Genomic DNA, 26,762 nt, shown 5'->3' with positions numbered 1-26,762 from the left:
ATTGTGGACATGAGAAGCACATTCTTTTGTCTAAGAGTAATTAACCTCAATTTTTTTTTTTTTAGTAATATATATTGCTACTTTTAGTTTCAACCAAGAAAATTTCATTTCCCTTCACATTTTTCACTCTATAGCCATATTCTCCCCATGTTATTACTCGTTTTTGCTAGTGAATCTTCTTTAGACTATCAAGATGAAAACTTATTATATTTAGAAAAAACTTTAATTCTTATATATAAAATACCAAATTTCAACAAAATAGCATTTTCAAATGGAACATGTCAAACAAGATCCACGCAAGTACACATATTATACTTCCACCGTTTCATAATACTCACTACACTTTCCATTGTGGGAAGTTTCACATTACTTGCTACACTTACACTTCCTTTTTGGGCAATAAACTCTCTCTATCTCTCTCCTCTCACATGGGTTCCTTTTATTTTTTCTCTCTATCTCTCTCTTCTGCAAAAATTACCTAAGAGTCCGTGAATTAAGAAGTGTATCGAGTATTATGAAACGAATGAAGTAAAAAAAAGCTTTGACAAAGATAAATTTTTGATGTTTGAACATATCAATTTCACTCGAGAACATGATTCATATGCATAGTGGAAGATGTGCGTGTTACGCTAAAATGTCATGTTGGTACAATTAATTGCCTCTATAATCATTTGTTTGAACCACATGTTTGATAAATTGTTGTAGAGGATAATTTCAATGTACAATTTTGCCCATTTTTATGCTTCAAATTCGAACAAATAGTTTATACTGCTTGTTTAAGGACAGAAAAGACTACTTGTTTACACTTTGATAGGTAAGGTATATGAATACAAGTACAAGCACAAAATCTAATAAATAAAATGCACAATAATTTGTGGCATGCAAATTGGTGTTCCTATCAGCAACCCGTTGATTGACACAAGTGATCACAAGCCAATTAATCCCACCAAATGGATTTCAAAATCCAGCTTAGAATTTGTCTCCTTGAGAATGAAGTAACAGGGTCTACTTGCATCACGATGTGTTTAGCGCTAAGTCATTATTAATGGTTTCCAAATCGAGAGTTTCCTGCAGTGTAATTGTTTACCTTTATGAGATTCGTAGACAACTTTACCATGGCTTTGTACAAATACCCTAGTAAATTAGTCTAAAATAATTAACTATTACTATTATGACCGAGCAATCTTTGTAAACATTAGTATTTGCATAGTGAAGTATCAAAAAAGGAAGGTAGATTCAGAAAAACAGGAGCAAAACAATGTGGTTTTGATTTGATTTGTATTAGACTTAGCATTATTGAGTTATTGATCCCTAATCGTATATTTTTTAAAGCATGAACATGATAGCAATAAAATCTATTTGATTGTTATGGATAGGTATATATGGAGGAAAACTAATTTGGGCATACAAATATGCTTCTCTTTTTTATCAACTAATTGCAATAATGTTATATAAATAAAAAAGGGACCACAAAAATTCAAAAAATACATCATCCAAATGAAGCAAAGAAATGAAGGCAAGAAGAAAAAGATAAATATTACCTGGAGGATAGTCATTTCCTTTTTCTTTCCCGTTTTCCTCTCTCTTGTTAGAAAGAAAGGAAAATGAAGGTATTGGATGACCGAACTCGATGGTTCCAAAACCACATTCATGATGGTTAAAATAGACCACTAACATACCCTCAAGTACCTATAATACAAAACAATATTAAAGTTATAATTCAGATTTTTCAATTTCTTAATAGGGGATTATTTGATGCGCTACATGTTAGGACACACCCAAATTACAGACAAGAGTAGTAGAGATTGGTTCAGAGATAAATTTTATATAGCATGTCATTTATATCTTTAAAATTAAGCATCACTGTGATTGTACTCCCTTTGATCCAAACAAAGGATCGCCTTAGCTTATGAAATAAAATATAAATCATACTACAATGACATGCAGAACTGATGATACCAAAATATCAAGAACTAAATTAGGTTAAATAATACAAATATCAATGCCACTTCAAATTACCAATGAAGTTTTGACCAGAAACATAAGCAATTGGCTAGTATATATGCAAGTTGATTTATTGCCCTTCATCCTTTAAAGTTCTAGATACTTATCAGACTGCAAAATCATTAGCACGATAAAATAATCATTTTAGGGTCCTTCACAATCTTTTTGGCTAATGGTATAATTAATTATAGTCAATATGGGAAATATAAAATTCTATTTTCTATAAAATTAATAGTGGCCTAATTGTAAAAATCAATGCAATGATTGATTCCTACAGGGTTCTATTGACACGATATACATTTCTTAATATAAAGTAGCATCACTATAATAGCATAATAATGCAGGACTAATCTTTGACATTGTGTTGCTTCCACAGAACAAGGAGGAATACTTAAAACAAAAAGCTCCATTTGCGAGAAGTTTCGTCAACATATTCAGAAAAAACTGACTATTTTCTGGAGTGAGAGAAATGGTACAAGAACAACACATATTAATTGAGTGGGAAAAACAAACATATATAGTATGTCGTTATATAATTAAATCTTCATCGTGCGGCAGTCTTGAGTTCCAAGATTTAATCAAAATGATGCTCATCTACATAACTTTCATTTGATATCTTTCGTTTAATATCTTTTGTTCGACCTAAGCTAGAAAACAATGGTCTATTATAAAAGTGAATGAAAATACCTCGAAACACACCTAACACACACGAAATTGGAACATGGTCAATCCAGATAATTTAGGTTCCTGACATATTTAAATGGTTAGTCGTATTTTGGTCTACCGTCAATTGAATACTCTTTTTCGGGTTGGTCGAGTCGATTTTAGTTAGGATCGGATAAAATGCATTTCGCATGATTAAGCCAACAATCTACAATTAGTACAATGTGGGAAGATAAACCAACTTGAAAAATAGTATTCTAGACCCATTTATTCAAAGATCATTACATCGTAAATTGGTTCTCTACATGTCCTTTCCACTCTTTATTTATAACTTTCCCCTTTTCAAAATAATTAGCAACACTTTGACCTTTTTATTCATACGATAACTTTTTTTCACTATTCATATACTAATTTTTCACTGTTCATATGCAAGTTAAACAGAGAGTAGAAAAGATTCCAGTGTCACTCTCATTTTGACTATAAGTATAGAGGTAATTATATGATGGTAAACTGATACAACTAAAAAGGAGTAAGCATAACCTGAACTCCGGAAACAAGGGATCCAACTAGAATACCAGATAGGATCTCAACACCAAAGAAGATTCCCAAAAAAAAGTGGGGTGAGCATGACCAGCGCATCAGGTGGCATTATCTCCTTAATAGATGCATCAGTATAGATTTTAACAGAAGTGTCAAAATCAGGCTTGGTAGTTCCTTCCATCAGACTCGAGATGGTGTTGAATTGTCTGCGGGCCTCCTTCACCATCTTAAGTGCAGCACTACCCATAATCTTCATAGTCATGGCAGAGAATCAGTAAGGAAGCATGGCATTAACAATCAAACAGACGAAATCTTTAGGAGCCAAAACATCAACGGTTGAAATAGTTGCGTGATCGACAAAGGCACCAAACAAAGCTAAGGAGATCAGAGTTGCAGATCTTATAGCAAATCCCTACAATAAGAAATATATTAGATGAGAACCTATCAACCATGTATCTTTACATGATTCTTTTATGCAGTTTAATTTCAACATGAATCACATTATGATGTATTGTTATTGGACATCATTTATAATATAGATGCAAAAGCTAACAAACACTAAACTCATCTTTAGAACCAAGGAGATCCAAAGACATCCATAGTTACTATGCAAAACATTGGCCGGAACAGAATATGACGCATTGCTAATAGAAAATCAACAGTCAACATTTTCTTTGTGCAGAACAAGACCAATGCATTTCTTAGGAATGAGAAGATACCTTCCCAATGGCTGTAGTTGTATTCCCTACTGCAACATGAGAAGAGGATACTCATTATCACCATCATGTTTGCAGGAGGAAGGAGGGGGAAAAACTTAGATTACAATCACTACATCGGAAAAAACAACTATAGTCCGATGTATTCATCTTAGACTTAGCAATTTGCTCAATATATGATTACATTCTACTCCTAATAAATAATAATTCGAGCAAAAGAATTAAAACAATGATCAGAAAAGAGATCAAATGTAGATATAATCAGTATATAGCAACGTCATAAGATTTTCAACATACAAAATCACACAAAATGATGATTACTTTAGTATTAATTTAAGTGTCCAAGCTATGTAAAGATATTCTTTTGTCACAACAGCTCACAATTAATCATACCATGAATAACAAAACAAGTTAAATTATGGTGCCTCTGATTGGGCAAAAACACACAAATTAAGGTGCCTTTTTTCTTTTTTTGAAGCAAATTCAACAAATTTCAAGCATTAAAATGGAACCTAAGAAGTTGATTTCTATCTTACAGCAACGAAAGCAAAAGAGTAGAGTGATGAAGAGTTTATCCTTTGAATTTAAACCCTCATTCAAATCCTGCGATTTCGTACACAATCAAACTAAAAATTATCAAAATACGATAATTATTCCTAACATCAGATCTATTACTCTTCATAAACAATCGAAATATAACAAATATACTTATAAAATATGAAGTAAGCAATTAGTTCTCAAAATCTATACAAACAACAACACTTTCTTTTCAGCATTATGACAGTTAGATGTCACTAACTCAATTCTAATGTTGAACTTACCTCACAGACTCATTGTTGTTGTAAGAAATCAACAAGCAAATTTTACCAACGACACTATCACCAACTGTAACACATTTTATGAACCTCGAAGCACTCATTTTTCCCGGAAAAAAACTCCAACGATCATTTATTCAAACAACCTTCTCTCTCTTCCCCTCTTGATCAATCAATCACCCAAAAAAAACTCTAAATTCAATGCAAAAAAAAATCAAAATTGGTTTAATTTAGAACTACACATGAACGATCTTGTAAAAGAAGAAATTGAAACCCGATTGTACGAGAAAAGATGGCGAAATTAAAGGAGTAACATGTGGATAGGGAAACAATGCCGTTGAAGCTTCTCCTTCTCGACCACCACCCGCGGGCAGGCTTTTGGCGTCGAATTATTCGGCTTCAGCTGAAACAGAGTTTTGCCATTGATTGTGAGTGCCAGTTCCAAAAGAAGGAGAAGAGATAAAAATAATACCTAATTATACTCAGCGAAAACATCCTTGAATCCTCATCCATATCCCTAATTTTCGCCATTGATGAATGTCTAAAAATTCCCACAATATCAAACCCTAAAAAGTTGACTAAAGAGTGAGAGAAAAAAGAGAAAGAGGAGAGAGAATCGGCTGGAATACAAACACAAAGTCAGAGAGAAAGGAGATGGCTCAAGTAAGGAGGAGAGTAATCGGGTGGCTGAGATTGGATGAAGATTGGATGGCTGAGATGTTCGGTTGCTTAAGAATAGTGAATTTCAAGCTGACTCATAACACTATTGATTAGAATAGTAGCAGAATTTGCACTTTTTAAAGGTTATGGATTATGGATATGGATTATGGATGATATCTCCCCCAAGAGCTACTTTGTAAAGTGTCTTCATGGAGAGACACCCAAGACACACCAAGACCCCTCCATTGTTGGTAAGAGGTGACTCTCCATTGTCTCTCCCCTTGAAAAGCTATTTGCATAATCAGTTTGAGAGCCCCATTGTACATGCTCAGATGCTCTTAAGAAACAGATGAAGGATTATAGTCAATCAATATGATAATATATTCAAGATATGTATAGTAGTCACTCGATAATACAATATAATATTTGCTTGGTATGATAACATGGAGTCAAGATACAATATAGTATAACTCAATATAAAAAAAAGAAGTCAAGATATGGTATACTAGCCATCTCATATGTTAACTAAATTTTAAGTAACCAACACCAAATAAAATATTGAAAAATATTATTATTTCTTTTTCGATAAAATCACAAAAATAATATAATGTCATACAAATTGTCTCATCATACCTAATATGTGAAAATACTTTTTCATAGTCATATAAAATATCGTCCGAGCTCAGAAAATAAAAGAAAATCCACACGGTACCCTCAAACTTACATTTCTTAATACACAATGCCCTTACCGTTAATTATACATCATTAATTTCGTCTACTTTTTATAATTTGGTGGAACAAATCTAATTAGTGAACTATCCATCTAAGGGTTAAACTATGTATAAGTCAAATTAGTTCCAATAAGTTAAAAAAATAAATGAAATTATGACATATAATCAGCAGTTTGGGCATCGTACATTAATAAAGGTAAGTTTAAGGGTACCATGTGTAATTTTTAAAAAATTGCGGTACAACGTAAAAACTGAATAAACACAAGGGTATAAGCCGTATAACGTAGAAAAACCCAATTATTTAATACACCCTTTTGGCCTTTGAGAATTTTGTAGTAATTTTTTCCTTGAACAAAATTTGTAGCTGTATACAACACAATTATACAACCCAAATGCTCAACTTCAAAAGTCGCAACTCGCAACACAATTATACAACACTAGTCTGATACTCTCACAAGTGACAACAGTACTAACACAAATTCTCTCTCTTCGATTTCGAGCAATTCACCCACTCACTCTCTCTGCTCACTCTCTCGTCACACACACTCAGGTGACGGCGGCACGCTTCATTCAGTTTGTTCTCATCTTGCCCTAATTCGTTCCATTTTTCTTTCGATTTCAATTATAAGGTACATGATTCATCCACTACTATAATTCTCTCCTAAATTCATTGTTAATATATGATAATTCTTGTAATTCTCGATTGAAATTAGGGCATTTCGACCTAATTTGAAATCTGTGGTTTTGATTATATATAACTGACAGTAATTACTATATTCTAGATGATGTGTGGTTTCAATTTTACAATTCAATTCAAAAAGTAGGTAAAAGCTCGTAATTTTAAGTTTGGCCCTAATCGAGAATATATCAAGTTTGATTTGGTTAACTTCTGAAGAATTGAGGTTATGAAATTATGCAACTTTGGTCTTTGGGTCGTTATATTTTATAATAGAGCGATGCTAGAAGCTGAATATCATAATTCCTACTCATTTGTGGAGTATTTTTACCTAGCCGATTTTTATTCCCGCAATCTTCTTACTTTTATTTACTTATCAAGATTTGGCTTTGGACTCGAGCTTTGTCCTTAAATTGCTCACTACTTGACGGATAACAATGAACATAGTGTTGTAATATCATACCATACTTAGAATCATGGAATCGAAATTCGGCTGATTTCTTAGAGAATGACTAAGGGTAAGTTTATTGCAAGTCTTGAAAGGAGTCTTGACTTGAGACTTTTGTGGATCTTGTGCAATAAACTACTCTAAGACTCCATAGAGTCTTAAAGTGAGTTTTGATTTCCAAAACTCAACTCAAGACTCCCCTTGCCACATGTCTCAATTCTATTAGAATTTTTTTAAAAAAATATTAGCCCAAATAAAAAAAATCTGATTAATAAAAAAAAGTGAGTCTTGATAATAGTCTGGGGATAAAGTATAAAGGTAAAGAAAGTCTGAAATGAGTCTGAGTTAGTGGAAAGCTGATGTGGCAAAGTTTGAAGTATAGTCTTAGAGTCTTGCAATAAACTTACCCTAAGTTGTAACGGATTTTGAAGTTATCGTCCTACGGAATTTGCCATAAAAACTTTCTTCCCCCCTCTTTTGTTTTGTAAAGTTCGTCGCATTAGAGCAATTTCTTCCCGTTGCGCGTGTTCTTTTATGAAATCAGACCACATATGTTCTACTATGTAATTAGGTAGTTAATGTAATATAATACTTGAAATAATTATTCAACATATGTTCTACTATGTAATTAGGCAGTTAATGTAATATATTACTTGAAATAATTATTCATTCACTAAATTGTCTAAATATATAATTCAATCATATTGTGATGCATTGGTCATATATTTTTGCAACAAGCAATCATTGTCGCTTTTGTGACCGCTTCCATGTTTTTTCTCCTTAGAATACGTATATTAGCGAAAAATCTGTTGTGTTTCTTGTACAGAATGTGGCGTTCCATTTTCTTGAAATTCTTTATTACTTTTCTGATGCCGCATAGCAGAACCTGAAACTATAATAATGTCATATCATGATATGCTTAGGAGTTAGGAGATAATTCCTTTGTTCTTTATCTATTGCAACATAGAGGTTGACACACTTTTAAGGAAATGGAATAATTCATGTATCATGCTAAAGAAGAAAGAGAAATGCATTTTTGGGTGTCTTTAGATACAAAATAAGGAAATGTTGCAATTGATTTGAAACTTCCCGAAAAGGTATATGTTGCAATTGAAAAAGAACAGAGGAAGTATATATTTACGACAACTGTAGTTCTGAGGTAAATGTTGATTCATTGTACAGAATGACTTGTTGCAGTGTGGTTTCTGTGGGTGCCAAGATGTCTAGAACTGTTTGTATCTATCTGTGATTCATTAATTTTAGTGTAAAGTAGTTATATGAACTTAGCATTAAGTCGAAATTTCTTCTCTGTCCATGTTTGGTAGGTTTTTCTTGTGATTCCAGTATTTGAAGGACTTTTGACACTGGATCGATGACTGAAGCAAAGGAGGTCAAGCAATCTGGTGATGAAATATCTGAGTCAGTGAGCAATGATCCTGTTGCTTCTGAAGTGGAGATGGTTAGGGAGAAACATATAGAGGACAAAGAAGGCATTGAACAAAAAGACGAGGGGGAAGAGGAGGACGAAGACGAGGAGGAGGAGGAGGAGGAGGAAGAAGAAGAAGAAGAAGAAGAAGAAGAGGAGGAAGAGGAAGAGGAAGGGGAAGATGAAGAAGAAGAGGAAGAGGAGGGAGAAGAGGAAGAGGAGGTAACAGAAGAATCAGAGGAAGATACAGAGGATGAGCAGGAGAACAAATTGGAACGTGGGCCAGTTGATGTGTCAATTGATGGTGGAAAGGTATTGCATGTGGAAGTTTCTCTTGGAAAGAACTCTGATGTGATTCGAGACTCTCCAATTCATGGGGTTGACAGCAGCAGAACGGTGCATACAGGTAATGTCCTGCCCTCTTTGGCTGATGGGGGTGTGTCTGGAGAAGATCATAAAGCAAAAGTTTGTAATGGCTATCTCATGGAACTTCCCCCTTAAGAATTTAAATTGTTTGGTTACTTAGTGATTATAGTGTGAGAACAACCTGTCCTTATCATTTACGTCCTGTTTCAGTAAAATTTGATTTTCCCCCTGAAAAACAATCATGTAGATATTCCTGTAGCAGAGGCCTCAGTGAAAAATAACGTGGGAACAATTCAGAAATCTGCTATACATGATGAAAACGGATCCATAAGACCTGACACTGAAGAGAGCCATGACGTGAAAACAGATGATTCTGATTCAGTTAAAGATAGAAGGTTAGTTGATGAAACTATTTTCAGGAATCCTTCTTCATTGAAGGTAGAACACATGAAGGAGGAAGAGCTGAAGAATGAGGCAAAGATAATAGAAGGATCTATGGATGTAGATGGCAGATCTCCCAGTAAATCCTGCATATTTGACACAGATACTTCAGGGGGAGGGGAGTCAGGAACAGAAGATGAACAAGCAGCATTTATGACGGAGCTTGATAAGTTTCATAAAGAGAGAAGTCTAGATTTTAAGCCACCAAAATTCTACGGAGAACCACTGAATTTGCTGAAGTAAGTTTCTGTTTTTTTTTTTTGGTGTGTGTCCCTCAATCTTTAACTTTTTCAATTGACAAATTCTTACAATTTGTGCTTTAGAATTCTAGTAATTGAGTTCTATTACCTGATTACTTCTTGCTGCAAGGATGTGGAAGCTATGTTTGGCTAATTTTATCTCTAATTTCTTTCTTTCTAGGCTCTGGAGGGCTGTTATGAGGTTGGGTGGCTATGATAAGGTACGTAGGCAATCTCTCAATATTCTCTCTTGCTTTTTTAGAGATGATAATATTGCTGTCGGTGCTTGCTGATGGAACAAGATATGGATATGCTGAAAACCAGTAGTTATCAAGTATTGGGTTAACCATAATTGACATAAATACATAATCAACTTGTCAAGCTCATTTACTGTTGAAGATTGCCATCCAATATAGCCACTGATACTAACCTATGCTTCTTTTGCCTTATAGTTTAGCTTCAATTCTCTCTGTTTTTACTTGAGAGTATTTCTCAGTGCAGTTTTTAGTCAGTGTAGTTGCTCAGCTAGCTGCAATTCTCTCTGTTTTTACTTGAGAGTATTTCTCAGTGCAGTTGTTGGTCAGTTTAGTTGCTCTCCGTGATCTGAGCTTTTATATAGTGATAGTTTAAAGTTTTATATGGACATTCAACATAGTGACTTGGAACTTGGAAGAATGAAGGAGATTTCTCTCTATGTTTTTTTCGCTGCCATGCCCTATTGTGATTGCTGCAAAGTTTTTTCTATAATGCCAGAAGCTCTCTCTTAACCATGTTATGTCTCCGGATTAGTACATTTTACACTTTCTAAAGTCTGCAGTTGAGAATTTTGTTTTTCTGGTGTATTTGGCTGCTTTGAAAAGGTCTGTTGTTTCATTTGACGATCTGAGGCATGCCTATGTGATACCCTATATCTCGAAGTAGCATATTTCTAGCAAATCCAAGTGATAGAGGCAGGCCTCTACGCAAGGGATTAGTTTTTATCATTTATTTATTTATTTATCATCTACGCAAGTCATATTTATTATTTATCATTCTTTTTAGTTGGACACATATAGGCCATTTTCTATATGTGATTTTGAAGTACATTTTTTTATTCAAAATGTGATAAGTACCTTGAGATATGGAAGTTTAACTAGCAAATATATATTTTGATCAAGTCTTGAATGTAATTTTTTGAGGTAAACAGGTCATGTAGTTCAGGATGTTTTTTTTTTTTTTTTTTAAAATGTGTGTTCGTGTGCTTGCGCGCGTGCATGTGTGTGTATCTGTGTTGAAGCATATATCTGAAATTCTATTTTGTTATTTGTGAGCAGGTGACAGCGTGTAAATTCTGGCGCCAAGTGGGAGAGTCATTTAAACCCCCCAAGTAAATGGGTTAAGCCTTTCCTTCGTAACATCTTACTATACTGATGTCTGGACTTGTAAAATTTGTTCATAATTCTAAAATTGCATTTGAAATTGAATGTTTTTTACAACTTTACATATATTGCAGAGCCAGTTCATTGGACTGTCTGGCTGGCTTGAGAGTTGAGGGTGAATTTCCATTTGGCAGTGCTTCTCCTCCCCAATCCATATGCTCATGCTTTCCAAAATTTTGAATTACAAGCTGATAAAATATTCCTACTTGCCATGATAGACAAATGTTTACTGTCTGATCTTGCTCTCATTCTAGGTGTCTTAATCTTATGAAACAATAGAATATCGTGACCCCTCTTATTATCTATTCCGTCCGTCCCTAATAAAGTTCCCATTTGTTCTTTTTATAATATAAACCTTATAAATTTTGACCACAAATTCTCATTGATAAATAAAAACAATCATATGTGAGATCATGTTAGATTCATCTCCATGTGTATAATCAAAATATCAACTTTAGATAATTTATGTAATAAAACTTATTGATTGTCAAAGTTGAACTTTACTTTGGGACAGTGTAAATATAATTTAAGAGGATAATGAATATCTGAAGTAGATTAACAAAAGGGGTTGTGTGCTAGCCATACTGTGCATTGTTAAAAGAGAGATGTCGAGAATCTCTTGGAGGAGAGAATGAAGGAGAATCAAAATATATTCTATTACTCCATATAACATAGAAGTATAGGATGGCATCAGAGATATGCATTGAGTCATTTCCTCTTGAGGGAAGTGATAGATGAAATATGACGGCCTATTGTAGTTGATATACTGTGGTGAATGTTGCTTGTGGATGATATTGCATTGGTTGATGAAACTACAGATCAAGTTGATGATACATTGGAGCGGTGGAGGCTAACATTAGAATCTCAAGGATCTAGGCTAAATTGGAGCAAAATGGAGTCCACAAAGTACAATTTTGGTAATGAGGGGGAGTAAGATGAGGATGTGGGGACATTGGATGGAGAGGAGTTTGCTATAAGTGAATGTTTTTAGTAACTCTGGTCGATCGATCTTATTGAGGAATGGAGATATATACCAAGATGTGACTTAGAGGATTCAATGAGAGTGGCTTACATGGAGAGGGGGCAAGTGGAATTTCTGCGATCGTGGTGTCACTAACATTCTAAGGAAAAATTTATTGGATTATTGTTAGACCGACATTATTATGTGGTAACTTTATATGGTTCTGTTTGTTGGGCATTTAGGAAAGATCATATTAGGCAGATAGGGGTAATGTATTACAGATGCGTATGTTGAGATGGATGTCTAGGAGGCAGGAGCCCGTCAAGAGATTGTATTAAGAAGGAAGTTTGTCCAATGAAGGTTGGAGTTGTTGACATCGAGGTTACAGACCGAATGTGGTTTGGGCATGTGTGGCGTCGTTTACAGGATGCACTATACTGGAGATTTCAGGAGAAGTCGGGGAAGGGTGGAGGGCGTTTGAAATGATATGAAAAAATTAGGTTTTTGGGAGCTTGTAATAGTTGATAGAAGGGAGTGGAGACAGAATCCATGTGGATGACCACTAGAGATAAAATTATGACTCAGGGATTGGCCCCCATTATAATGGGATAAATGCTCAACATCCCACAAAACATCATCTGTAATCTCGTTGCTGATACTTTGCATTCCTTTTTAGTCGTAGAAATGAAAGAATATAAAATCATATTGACTGTGTGTGTATGGGGGGGGGACGCGCATTATTCCTCCTAAATTCTGATACTATTGATTGCAAGGGAGAGTAGGCTGAGTGAACATCTCGAAACTCTAGAAGTATATAAAAATAAACATATCTTTCTAACATAGATCGAGTATCTTTTGTAGATATACTTGAATATTTGCTTTTGCATTTATGTGATGGAGCTTTTGTTAGGAGAAATTAATTACTCTTGTACTGAAAATTTTGTCAGGACTTGCACCACAGTATCATGGACCTTCCGCATATTCTATGAGAAGGTATTTTATAGCTTTGTTGGTTTTGTTTGCTCTCTCTATTGAATGAGTCTCACTCTAGTATGTGAAAGTGAAACTTCATTGTGCATCGAATGTTTTGCGAGCATCCTACTAACTCTAGTACACGATATATTGCTACTGTCATGGTTCAGTATTTTGGTTTTCTGTCGAGCTTGTCTGTCATTATTTCTGAGTAAATGTGTATTATGTGCAAAGTATTTGTGATGAGCTATATAGGCCCTTATAGTATAGTATCTGCTCTGGGATGATGAAATAACATAATTGTGTGATATCTTTCTAAGTGAGGTCCTTCATGTGTTTTTTTTTTTGAGATTTTTTCTCGTACGTACATATTGATAATCACGCAAAAGTGGAGCTCCATTTTTTTTTTTATAAAATAATTCAAGGCAACCCAAGTTCTCAATATCGGTTTTATGGAGGGAATTAGGATCCTCTCCATTTCTTTTTTTTTCCATTTCCGGTCTCTAAATTGTGACAATTAAATAGAAAAACAGAAAATCCCCAATAAGCCCTTGTATTTTCCCCTTCATGTGATCCGAATTGTTGATATAGGAAATGGGCAATTCATTTTTCTAGAAAAATGGGGGAGGATCCTGATTGTAACGAAGGTCCCCTACCCTTGAAGTCCTTGGCAAAGGACCCATTTCACTCCATTAGTTAACTGGTTGTATCCAGATATATGTCAAGGGATGCAGGTACTATCTTTGAGATGATAGGCTTAATAACATTATGGATTTTATTGCAGCCTTTATTTTTGTACTATTGATAATGAATAGGCTATATCAAGGACTTAGCACACAAGATATGATCTAAGCATCCCAAATATAATATACAAAACGTCTAGGGCGGATCGGGTTCACATTAATTTATTGTGCAGCCAAAGTGACTTTATCATACAAAAAATAACTATTCAGGAAAAATGACTATATCATATTAAAACTAATTATATTAGAAAATTGATTATATCATACAAAAACTGATTATATAAAAGGTGATTGTATCATATCAAAACAGATTATATCAAACGAAAACTTACTATATCGAATGAGAACTGACTACATCATATGGTTTTCGGTGCACACTAAGTTATTGGGAACCCGATCTATTCAAGCTTTTTACTGAATTGATTAATTCTTGGTGTCTAGGTCCAATATGTTCTAGTCCATGAGCTTCAATAACTGTTTCCGAGTGTTGGAAATGATTCCGATCAGATTTGATTACAACATTAAGACTTGCATAACGAAAGTAACAATGTATATATGATAATAAATTAAGACACATGTGAAAGAAATTCATGGTGAATCGTAAAATTAAATAAGAACTATAAATAGCAATCTCAGCTGAAAGAAAAGAACTCACCTCCATGATAAAAATAAATATGTTTAGGAGAAGACTTTTTATTCTGCACATGAAATACTAAGCAAAAACAGTACCCTGATTTCACATCTTCTTTCTCAAAAATGTCAACAGTCAAGTAACTCATCGCCATACCATGTTCTGAAGGAAGAATATTGCTTTTTAAACTACGCAACTTACAGAGTTGACAGAAGTTGCTCATTGGAGGGAGAATAAGAAATGGACTCACCGATTCAAATTTTGGGTCTTTGTGGTAAAAATCGCGATGTAGAGTGAATTTGGTGTATCGATTTTCTGTATGAGAAGATTTTTTTAAAAAGAAGGTTAGTGTTGGACTGGTAGTTTTTTGATTGATAGTTTCATGATAATGTAGGAAAAACTTATTGGTGAATAGATGAAAAAAAATCATGGTTTCTTTGACAATTAAATAGCAGCCTTAACTTTTAAAGACCTAGCAATATTGCACGTTCCCTGGGTAGAAGCCATTTCTATTTCTACTTTTGTTCCATGTGCGGGATATATTCACATTCTAGACAACAATGATAATTGTCTTCTCTTTTGGATGTATGATAGTCGTCTATTGTCGTGAGTTACAAATATAAATGCAGGTACTGTATCTTTTAATTATGGTGAACCTAGGACTCCCTAATACTAATTTTGTAATTTTTGAAAGTAGACTATTGCTTCAAGTACCCATGGCCAAATGAACTTGTAGACATTGGACTGAAATCTGATGTATTTCGTGGTGTTTTGGGTCATCTAGAAGGTTATGATATTGTATCGTAGCTTTAACTGAATCTTGATAGAAATGAGATTGATTCACTGTGAAGATCAGTAGTAATATCAGATCCATAATCGCAATTCAGCAGTCCTTGACCCTGAGGTTGTTGATGTTTTTTTATTCCCTCACAATTCAAAACCCTAGTAAGAAGAAAAGAAGAGCTATACATCCCTGCAGGCGGTGCTTAACTGTGGATATATTTGGATTTTGGAAAGACCTTGTACGTGCTTTCAATGGTCATGTTTGAGGATAGAGATAATATGTATTTCTCCACTGCCCACAAGGATAGATTATGAAGACGACAAGTTCTCTCAGGCAAATATGAACAGGATAATAGTAGTTGTTACTTCTGTTTCCTTGTTCCTCTGGCTCTGTTAATTGATTTCTGGTGTTTGCTTGTAATTTGCATTGATTTTAACATCGGACTCTTATTATGTAATTTTGTAGAACTACAGATAGTAATGTTTTTTTTTTTCAGGCCCTTCTTGACTATGAGAGACACAGGACAAGTAGTGATGGTTCTAGCCTTTCTGGTTCTCTTGCTGTGCCTATGGGTGTTGAAAATCAGGTACTTAGAGGTGAAATATATCTTTAAAGAGTGACTTTTTTCTTCTTCTTATGATTCATGTGTAGGATTTTGATGGAAGTGAAACCATTTTGAATCCCCTTGTTTGCATTGGTGGGTTGTAGGATAAAAATGCAATTGAGGATTGTACACATATGGCTTGTATCACCACTGTAACATATGGCCTTAAGATTAGTTAAGAATATTAGAGAATTCACTTGCAATCATATTGGTCTTTCATGGCTTTATGCAATTTTGAATGATGTAGAAAGCAAAGTTGCTACCATAATATGCAAGACAGGAAAAGAGTAAAAAGTAGTTTACTTTACCTATGAAACACGTCGAAGTAAAATCTGAGACTGACTGGCTCAATGTTGTGATTCATTAGGTGGGTTCAGCTTTGCTTTTTTTAATTGTTTTTTTTTGGGGGAGGGGAAGATGGAGATGCATACTCTATCGGATTTTGGGGGGCTGGGGAAGAACACAGGAACAGTAGGAGACTAGGAGTCTTGTGGTGATGTATAAGGTGGTTAGTAGTTTTCTAGTTCTGTTTCATTTCAAGACTCTGGTGTGAGGAGTGGGGACCTCAGCATATGGTGTCTTGAGTCTTGGCTTGAGGGTTATATATAGTTGTTTCCGAAAACTATGGGTTTACTGAACTTCTCAGAAATTTAGTCCTTTCAGTGAGCAAATGCCAGATTTATGTCATTTAGGTGTGTGAACCTTAAGATCGGTTAATCCAAGCAAGGAAAATAGAGGAAAAGTAAGAGAATTTGCACTTTAGAAATTGGTTACAGACATACTCCCTTCGTCCCAGTTTAATTGCAACAATTTGACTTTCACGCTTGCCAATGCACAATTTTATCATTAACATATATAATTTTTTTTAAAGAGTCATTAATATATCTATTGTATCTTATTATAAAAGTTGTAAAAAGTTGATAGATTGAAAATTTAAATGGAGACGAATCTGACATCTTATGCATTTGTTTAGATAATATATATGTAAAAACTATATGTGCAAATTGTGGTACGTGAGTAGTGCAAAAATCAAACAGTTGTGATTAAATTGGGATGGAGTACTTTTCATTCATAGAAATTGCAGTCCTAGATGATTTTACAATGAGTTGGTGAATGCTTATATTTGTATTCAAATTGTATAATCCCTTGAAAGATTTTGATCCTTGGGCATGGTAGTCTTTCTGCTTCACCTCCTGTCCTATTTACTACTTAAGTCTCAGACCCCCGTCCCTCAGCATCTCATGGAGGAAGGGGAGTGGATGTTATAAATGATAAGCTTTGCCCAATTTTCCTTGGCATTGTTTGGCTCACATTGGTAATGCCCAGGCTTCTGGATCAGGAAGGGCGCGCAGGGATGCTGCCGCTCGGGCTATGCAGGGCTGGCATTCTCAGCGTATTCTTGACAATGGTGAAGTTAGCGACCCAATTATAAAGGTAAATATGATTATCCTCTTTTTCCTTGTTCAATTGCTGGGTGAAAGCTTATATTGTGTTTTAACTTCAGTCTTTCTTGTATTTAGGCTAAGAATTCCATCTCTCTGAGCAAGAAAGAAAAACAGCTGAAAAATCTGGGTTCGATTCCTTACTATGTGCTTTGTATCTGAATTTTTTTATTATAATTTTTTTTCTGATTAGGTTTTTATGCAAGCATGAGACTTTTTTGATTTATTATTATCTGTTATTTATACTTCGATCCTTCAGGTGTACTAAAGCGGAAAAAACCATCCTCTGCAGATCATGCTTTAGATCCTGTGCGCACTAAATCGCTAAAAACACAGTTAAGGCCTTTTAGTTTACTACATCATGTATATTTTCATTTGAGCTCCACGTACAGTGAGCTATTGTCTTCCTTTTATGCGCAAGTTTTATGCTGTATAGTGTAATGTGATGTAATCTAGTTAATTGTTATTTGATTTACTGTTTAGAATTTAAACGACAGGGATAAAGGATCTCCATGAGCAAGAGGTTTAAACTTATAGCAGGTCTATAGTATTTTGGCTACCAAAAGGTTCTTGAAGCATGCAAAATGGTATCCTAGTACAAATCTTAGGATGGGTTACTGTAGAACTTTGAGAATTTGCACCAGCTCTTACCCACGTCATATTGATGTTTAAATTACGTAACTGAGTGTTGGTGTGTCATGATCTGAAAAGCACATTATGTTTTAGAAGAACAACATTGAATGGCATTAGGTGGATTTTTTAAGAGTAAATTGTTTCATATTTAATTGAAATGAGCCATTAATAATTAAAATAAATAAATAATGGATTCCGGCTTCTTAAGGGGATTGAATAGGTCATTAATTAGATATATAGCGTTAATTAAACTATTCATTGATTAGAAGAGGAGGATCTTTAAATTTTTCAATCTGAATTTGTTAACAAAGAAGTGTTTGATTTTTTAAGTTACATTTAAGGTGATGTAGCCTCTTCATTTTTTTTATATTGTGCATTTTGTCCCCCTTCCTTTATACTTCCTCCGTTTTTAACAAGTGCCACAAAGAGAAGGCGGGGGAATACCAAGGAGTCTAGAAAGAAAGTTGGGAGCACTTGTTTAACCAATCAAATTTGAGTATTGGATAAAGTAATTAGGTTAAAGAATTAAATGATTGGAAATATGTATAAATGGGAAGTATTCTTTACTACTTTGAGATATGTGTCACTTATTGTGATATTTCCCTAAAAGGACAATGTGTCACTTATAAAAAATGGAGGAAGTATTTGTAAACACCTTTTTCATTGGTGCGTTATTTCAGAAGTTCCAGTGATTGTTGCAACTGCCGGACCTTATTGCCATTTATACCATTGGTTGCTTGTAATATTTTGCTCTTCTAGTAAAATACATCCTAAAATTGTAATTATACATGTGTGAAAATGGTACAGCACCATGGACAAGCTGGTGTTGGATGAACATCTATTTTATCACTGAGGATATGAAACCATGAAAAAAGCAGTATATGGAAGTCTCATTATTGGATGTGAAATACTGTTTATCTTACAATGTAACTATTTTATGTTTATGCAACCAAAATCATGACAAGATTTTTTCTTAAAAGTTGATCCTCTCTAAACAAAAAGTAGAAGTTATTGGCCTTTTTCCTGGAAAGTATATTTGATAACCTCATGTAAAATATTTTTTCTACTACTATTTGCATGCTTTGAAAGCTATGCTGATTGTTGCCCTATCTGCCAGAACGGAAACCACAGTTATTGACATTGGATCTCCTGCTGATTGGGTGAAGATTAATGTTCGAGTGACTGTAAGTTTCCGAACACATATGTTCTTACAAGAATACATTGGTTGGGTTCTTTACTAGAAATACTAATTCGTTTTAGTTTTTATATTGTTGCATCAGAATTCCTTACTGGATATACTAATTGGTTATATGTTCTATATCTTTGCATCAGAAAGATTGCTATGAGGTCTATGCTTTAGTTCCAGGGCTCCTACGTGAAGAGGTGACATGCCTTTCTCTCTCTTATTTTCTTGTTAGCACCGAGCCACAATAGTCATTAGACAATGCATATTGTTCCATCCTATTCTATATCTAAGTAATGTAATGCTTTAAATCACCTGATCTGATGCAGAAGAACCAACACTTCTTGAAGTCAGGACTGGTGGTGAATAAATTATAACAAAGTTCTATTCCTATCTTTTGTTTGTGGGCCATTATGGCTTTCTTGGAAACTTTGTTTTTTGGCAAAGCTACTTAGTTATGACTCTTAATGGCTCTGTGGAAGTTTCTTTTGGCATAATTTTCTCTGGTCTGAAGTCATCCCTAATCATGATCTTTCCAGAGTAGTGGGTTCCTGCTGCATTAGCAGCGGTGATCAGCTTTTTTTTTTTTAAGTACTCCTCTTCACGTGTTATCTAATTATATGCCTGTTTTTAGAGCTGTTTTCTATTATTTGTTGTTTGCGATCTTAAATGGAGTGTCCATAATAGGATGGTTGAGATTTTGGTACATCTTGGTCTTTGAAACCAATTGTTGCTACGAAAATTTATGGAATTAGGGAAGAGAGACACGTGAGTTAAGCTACTATACCGCGTCTTTTGTGTGATCACCTGGCTTATTTTTTTTGTGAGAAATGAAGATTCTTATGCTGCTATATATTCCGCGACTCTGTAGTTAATTCTTTAGGAGTGAACTTAAAAGATATTTGATTATCTGAGTGGCTGAGTCAACTTGTCTATGTCATCAGTCATCTAATGGCTTTGATGCACCAACTGCCAAGCATGGTTTGAACTTTAAATAGAGGATCTTGCTTCAGAGCAATACCAACCTGCTAGAGTTGGAGCTAGTAGAAAAGTGGTAGCAGACTATCAAAATTTTGTCAAGTGAGTAGGGCTGTTTTTTCTTTGAGGTTGCAGAGCCAGTTTGGGTTTGTTCTCTTGAACTTTTTCTTATTTTGGGAAAAATTAAAAAGTCCGAAAAGAAGTTCAGAAATAAAGGGAAAAGTTCAGAAATAAAGGGAAAAGTTCAGAAGAAAGTAGAGAGGAGTTAAGAAAATATCAAAAATTAAGAGAAAAGTTTAGAAAAATCAAGAATTCCAGATAGTTAAGTAAAGTTCAGGAACAAATAAGTTTAAGTTTACCTAATTATATATATTTTTTAAAAATTGGTAAGAAGAATTCCTCCGGACTACCCTAGCACAGAGCCCCCACCTAGAGGCCCGTTATAAGCCATACACCCCCAAACCCCCTCCCCCCTTAAATCCCAAGCAAATGCTTCGGGTAGGAATTGAACCCTAGACCTTGCTAGGGAAGATGGGAAAGCTCACCACTTGAGCCAACCCCAATTCCTAGTTTACCTAATTATATGACGTGAGACAAATGTCATGTTAAGGGTATACTCAAACTCAAGTGGTGTCCAATCTATACTGAATAAGAGTCTGTTGTGATGGGGATACTGGAAAATGAATATTGAAGTTCATTGGCTATTAATTATGTGGTCAACTATCTCTTTGGGAAAACATTGGTTTGTAAGTTCCATATCTCCACTTCTACTTACCTCGGAAAGCATTAGAGAAATGAAAAAAATGTATCTCAGTATATCCGTGTGTAACTGGAGTTTGGAATGGGTTTTCTTGATGGGATATTTATCTTGCTTAAGGAGAAATTTTACGCATTGAAATTATTTACTGCTTTATTGTTGGTTTGGTTCTACACTAAAGGTTGAAAAGATTTTTTTCAAAAGATATCAAGGTCAATATGTCCCAAAGTTTAAATTGGTGCACCTTCAAGTGTATTTTTGTAAAATTATGTTATGAGAATGGCAACTTTAAGATTTTCTGAGAGCTCACATTTTATTGGGTAAATGAGGAACCCCATAAAAAATATCCTATAAAACTTGTTTGGTTTGCTAAACCAAAAACTTTTCGATGATATCAAATCAGATCATCTTTGTAACACATAAGATGAAATTTCACCCTCCATTATAGAATTAGTTATTATAATTATTGTCTTTTCCTACTACTGCTATTGCTAGTTTGCTACTGTTATATTGTTGTTACTTATACTTTATTCAGTGCTCCCTTTGTTTCTTTAAGTCCTTCCTGTAGGGAATGTTGGAAGAAACCAAGTAAAGCTGAATGGTTTATTTTCTACTTACAGGTTCGTGTCCAGTCAGATCCAGCTGGTCGTTTGGTTATATCTGGTGAGCCTGAAAATCCAGACAATCCTTGGAGCGTGACACCCTTCAAGAAGGTAACTTTTTTTTCTCTTTAATTATTTTAAGAAATGGTTAAAAAGTTGAGGTTTATGAAACTGTAATTTGGATTTATACTCTCTAAACTAGTAAACATGAACAGGAGTGTATTGTGCATCTAGGGGGATTGTTCATTTAGGCTGCTAGCATATCCTTCTGCAGGGCTATAGATCATCGAATAGATACCCAGGATAGCGTATGACAACATAGGATAGCGTATGACAACATGACATGTACCTTGATAATTTGCAGAATTTGGAGTCAATGCATGCGACTTTCTTTTTTTTCCAAGTATTTTGAGTTACCTGCACTTTTTAGAGAGGCTCAGAAGACCTCTTTGGACTTTAATTTTCATGAACTATCTCAGTTATCTAAGTACCTATAGTGTCATAATTGTGTCTGCACTTTCTAATTTTTTTACTGAGACAGTACTTCTGCGTATTTTGAGAGGCTCTTACCACTAGTTTTCAATCAGTGTACTGTGGACTGCCGGATGATAACTGGCTTTTGAATTTTGGAGTATGTAGAGATCAGAGCTTTGTCCTGATTTTGGCCTTTGGAAATTAGTTGATATAGAATTCTCCCTCCGCTTCATGAAATTCTTCATACTTTTCGTTCATTTGTTCTATGGAGTTCTTCCTACTTCTACATTGGTAAATGTTTTTTGCCCTTTTTTTTTCTTTTTTAATCTTCCCTCCACATAAACCCACATTCTTTCTGAACTACAGTACTACACCTACAGTACTACACTCTCCTATCTAAAAAGCATACAAGGACCCATTTTAACACTCGCACCTTCCTTCCATAGCTTATGGGGTTTGTCTACTTGGATGAACTTCATGGGGACAGGTAGTAGAGAGCTGATTTTTGTTTGACTAGCATATACTGCAAAATTTGTAATTTTTACTTCTGTGTTTTACTACTTTTCGAGAATTTATTCTATGTTTGAAGTTCTGTTTTCTAAATTCATGCAACAAATAATAATGGTGATAATAAGAACACGAGTTATAATAATAACGACTATTAAGATTATTATCACTACAACATTTACTATTATTACATTTAACATTATTAGTTTAATTTCATTATTTTAATTGCTGTTGTTAAAGGAGGCTGGGTATGTTGTTCTTGGGTGAAACACGTTTTCTTTTTACTCATGTAAACAATCAGGGAACAATCTGATTGGGATTGTTGCTTAATTGGTTTTGGTCAGGTTGTTAGCCTGCCGTCAAGAATCGACCCACATCAAACATCAGCTGTAGTGACATTGCATGGACAGTTGTTTGTTCGGGTGCCGTTTGAACAGTATGACTAGCTTCTAAACGGTTGCACATAATGGTGGAATGCCAGTTAAGGGTATGATAGCTGATCTTTCTGTGATTCTAGGTGTTCCGAGATACTAGTTTTACATATAGGTGAGCAAAGCTGCTTGAGCTTGTAGTGTTATTGAAGTTAGGTATGTGAATCTGTGTTCCATCTGTATCTTCTTGAACGCCTCCAGCTTTCTGTAGTTTTGTAGTGCTTGCCTATTGCAAGCTCCTGGTTATGGATGAAATTAGTCCTTCAATGCAAAGCGTTAACTATTGCTTATATTAATTGATGCAGTTGCCAATTGTATTACTTCTGCAAGTGCTCGAGTTATCTTTTCTTTAGTCAACTTTCAATCTGATTTTATCAATTACGCCAATTTGTTACTAGTTTTTAATCGACATGGAGGTTGCCATCAGCCATGACAAGATTAACATCGATATTAAACTCAGATGCTGAAAATATTCTCTCTTTCCTTGTGTCGAGAGAAGTGCTCTTTCCATCTTCAGACTTCAGAGTCTAAGAAAGAAATGGACTTTTATATTTTGTTTGGTTAGTGCTTGTCAAAAAAAAGACTACCAAATATTTTTTCACAGGGATCAAAGTTGTGGTATGACCAACAATCCACCTCCATCGTCTATTCCGAGATCATTTTTTCGACAATTCAGGATCATTGCATCTCACAAAAATGTAGTATTTTAAGTTGTAGCTTGTAAGCCAACTGTAATAAGTCTTTTTTTAAAAGATCTTTATTTACACAATTTCAGCTGTGTAATGAACCAGAGTAGCCGAGAGTAGAAAATAAAGAACGTACACTACCTATGTTTCAAAATACTTGACACCCTTTTCTGAACACCCTTGCTAACATATAACTTTAATTGTAAGATCTCATTCCCTACATGTGAAAATTATAAAAAGTTGATATTTTAAAAGTATTTATCGAAATGAATCTAATAAGATTTTACATGACTCTTTTTTTATGCGTAAAAATCACACATGGTCAAAGCATAGTGTGTGAATAGTGCAAAAGTCCAACCATGTCATCTATTTTCAAACAGAGGATTTATACTTCTTCTGTTTCTTTTTACTCGCTATACTTTAACTTTCACTCTTGTCGATGCACTACTTTGAATATTAATATCTTTAATTGTGCATTAGGGTAAAGTATAAAAATTTGTTTTTATAATAAAATTGCATTGAAACGCATCCAATAACATATTATATTGTAATATTTTATTTTATTTAGTAGTAAATAATGTATGATCATACCTCATACAGGAACAATGGAATTTTTGAAGTGTAGTGAGTAATTCGAAATGAAGAAAGTATATTTTCACCTGACAATTTACCATTTGTCCTACAACTTTCTGACAAAATATGGCTGAGGTTTGGAAAATTTGCCAATCACCCTTGGTGACGGAGTATTAAACAACAATCATTTCCTAGTGTGTAAAGACTAATCTCCTTCCAAACTTATGAAATGGTGATAGGACGCTCAAAATACAACTTACTCTATTAGGCTTCTGGAGTCATCAGAATCTAAAACTATACTTGAGCATCAACCTTTATGGCTTTATCCCAAAGGGATACAGGATTTCTACGTGGGACAGGCCCTAAAGCGAAGAACGGAATGAGTGTAATCAATGTGTTCAACAAAGGTTGTCCGTGTACCACTACCGCGATGATAGAAGCCAAGTAAAAGAAAGAGACCTAGTCCTCCTCATATCGATCCAGTGACAGCCAATGCTCATGCTTCTGCTAGATGATGACAGGGAAACAGCTGATGACCAAAGCATTGTGAACAAAGGTAAATGATAGAGTATAAATCTATTTCTGGGGCCTCAACCATCAGCTTAAGCTTTTGGTTGAGTTGGTCCTTTGACATGGTATCAAGAGCCAGTGTGACATAAAGGTCACGAGTTCGAATCTCATCACCACTTCATTGCTAAGTGGAATATTTAGCGTCAGGTAAGAGGAGAGACCTGTGTTGCATCCACACTTCAAGCCCAAAGGACTCTTGCATGAGGGGGCGTGATAGAGTATAAATCTATTTCCGGGGCCTCAACCATCAGCTTAACCTTTTGGTTGAGTTGGTCCTTTGACAGTAAATACTTAGAATAATAGAAGGGGAAAGACCTCCATATATTTACTCCTCTATTATTTCACAACCCGGGAAGTCAGCTCTCTGTCTTTGATTTCCCAAGAAATTTTGAACTCCTAGCATATGCTAAAGCTGCTATATCTCAGACTATTTAACCAATCAAAGAAAAAAAAAGCTGCTAAGAGTATAATCATACCTAACGTTGAACTACAACAACCTAAATGAAGAATTAAAATACAGTGAACCTCACTCTATCGATTGATATTCATCATCAATTCCATCACAAATTCCTGCTGCTAGTACGTCATTGAAAATGCTTCTTATAATACTCAAGAACCTTGGGATGGGCCCTAATCTTTGAAGGGTCAAGGTCAGAAGAGAAAGAAAGACCATCCAAGCTTCTTAAACGGGAAAGAGCAACATAAATCATTCCAAAACCAAAAGCCTCTGAGAGATTAGTGTGAAGCCTGTCCAGAGTCATGCCTTGGGATTTATGAATACTCATCGCCCACGCCAAAATAAGAGGTAACTGCAACCGTGTAGCGCACTTCCTATCTCCCACCATTACATTCCATGTAGCAGGTTCTATCATCTTCTCACCTCCAGAGTCGAATTTCACTATTGGCAACAGCTTACCACCACATATCTTTGCAATGTTACCTTCAACCACAATCTTGAAACCCATAATTGTACCAGTAGCACCATTCACTAACTTGCCCTTCACATTTAAGTTCTTTGTTAGCATCACCCTTGCACCTTTACAGAGCTGAAGTTTCTTGGGTGCCATTCCACGGTCCAATTGACCAATCCAAGGTTTATCCCCTGTATCAAAGGCTTCATAAACAATAATTTTTTCTCCCAAGCGTTTCAGTCTCATTTCGTTTACTTGATTAACATCTGTTATTCTTGGAAATAATCTCACAACTGTCTCTTCAGGTTCTCGAGAACAACGACGTTTCTCAAGCAGCTCAAGACCTTCAGTATCCAACTCCCCACTTCTGATACCTTGAAGCAGTCTAATAAGTTCTGGGTCTGACTGTCTGAAAACTGTGTTCAGACCCACTTGTAACTGAAAAGAATGCTCCCAAGAATCTGCTTCAAAAGCAAATACCTTACCACGACCTGAATTCTTACCAACATTCACAGGTGGAAGCTGCAAGAAGTCTCCACTAACTACAAGTTGTATACCGCCCCATGGCTCATCTTTTTCTCGAATCATTCTAGCAATGTATTCGAGTTTATCAAACAACTCACCTTCCACCATACTAATCTCATCAACCACCAAAGCTTTTACCATTTTCCACCTTTTTGAAACCCTTTTGTTATCCAAAACCCTAGAAAGCAAAATGTCAGCATCAGCTTCAGCAAGGCCAACACCTGCAAATGAATGCAGGGTCTGGCCCCCAAGAGCACAGGCCACGACACCAGTTGATGCCGTTACACAAACCTCTTTTTTGCCATAAATTTTCCTAAGTGACTTTATAACTTCCTCAATTAGCTTGGTTTTGCCAGTGCCAGCAGACCCAGTAATGAAAACTGATTCACGGCGTACGATTGCATCGAAAACTTGCAATTGTTGATCAGTCCATTGCACTTTAATAACCTTAGGATTTCTGGGTATCTTGACATTGATGTTTTTAAATTGGTTTGTGCAACATTTAGGAGTAACTTTGGTTGAATAGTTTCTGACAATTGATACCACACCATAAGAGAGTTGTAATATCATTTTTCAAATTTTGAACTTTCTACTTTTAGGGTGTTGAATAATTTATCGAAATACAATTAAATTATTGGGCGAACAAGGGGAG

At 35.0% G+C, this 26,762-nt stretch overlaps 2 protein-coding genes and 1 long non-coding RNA gene across 7 annotated transcripts; 1 reads left to right on the top strand and 2 right to left on the bottom strand.

Moving 5' to 3' along the window:
- Positions 1–670: 670 nt before the first annotated feature.
- On the bottom strand, positions 671–5,390 carry LOC104908551 (uncharacterized). 5 transcript variants are annotated; one of them, XR_792206.4, is made up of 6 exons: positions 5,211–5,390; positions 4,460–5,141; positions 3,927–3,955; positions 3,208–3,619; positions 1,542–1,689; positions 671–1,068 (listed from the first exon to the last, which is right to left on the bottom strand). It is a non-coding gene; the product is annotated as an uncharacterized LOC104908551 (long non-coding RNA). The 5 variants fall into 5 exon arrangements; XR_002038717.3 differs by having other exon boundaries at positions 3,927–4,526; positions 4,745–5,141; XR_792205.4 differs by having other exon boundaries at positions 3,927–5,141.
- Positions 5,391–6,520: 1,130 nt separating this feature from the next.
- Positions 6,521–23,165, top strand: LOC104908552 (AT-rich interactive domain-containing protein 6). The gene is made up of 14 exons (XM_010697673.4): positions 6,521–6,758; positions 8,579–9,085; positions 9,293–9,725; positions 9,907–9,946; positions 11,039–11,091; positions 13,052–13,097; positions 15,731–15,820; positions 17,165–17,272; positions 17,359–17,410; positions 17,540–17,615; positions 19,031–19,097; positions 19,246–19,296; positions 21,452–21,544; positions 22,759–23,165. Exons 2-14 carry the CDS (start codon positions 8,626–8,628, stop codon positions 22,858–22,860), a joined length of 1,671 nt encoding a protein of 556 aa, XP_010695975.2. The 5' UTR covers positions 6,521–6,758; positions 8,579–8,625; the 3' UTR covers positions 22,861–23,165.
- Positions 23,166–25,258: 2,093 nt separating this feature from the next.
- LOC104908553 (ATP-dependent DNA helicase PIF1) lies at positions 25,259–26,680 on the bottom strand. Its single transcript, XM_010697674.2, has one exon. The coding sequence runs from the start codon at positions 26,678–26,680 to the stop codon at positions 25,259–25,261; it is 1,422 nt and encodes a 473-aa protein (XP_010695976.1).
- Between the last annotated feature and the right edge of the window lie 82 nt (positions 26,681–26,762).

Source organism: Beta vulgaris, chromosome 7 (genome assembly GCF_026745355.1).
Source record: "Beta vulgaris subsp. vulgaris cultivar EL10 chromosome 7, EL10.2, whole genome shotgun sequence".
Taxonomy (NCBI): Eukaryota; Viridiplantae; Streptophyta; class Magnoliopsida; order Caryophyllales; family Amaranthaceae; genus Beta; species Beta vulgaris.
This window is presented reverse-complemented; position numbering and strand designations above follow the sequence as displayed.

Excerpts from the sequence above, each read along its gene's own strand:
- LOC104908553 (XM_010697674.2), bottom strand. The coding sequence starts at position 26,680 with ATGATATTACAACTCTCTTATGGTGTGGTATCAATTGTCAGAAACTAT.
- LOC104908552 (XM_010697673.4), top strand. The coding sequence starts at position 8,626 with ATGACTGAAGCAAAGGAGGTCAAGCAATCTGGTGATGAAATATCTGAG. Across the intron at positions 17,411-17,539 it reads AAAACAGCTGAAAAATCTGG|GTGTACTAAAGCGGAAAAAA; the intron begins GTTCGATTCCTT and ends TCGATCCTTCAG. Across the intron at positions 19,098-19,245 it reads AGATTAATGTTCGAGTGACT|AAAGATTGCTATGAGGTCTA; the intron begins GTAAGTTTCCGA and ends TCTTTGCATCAG.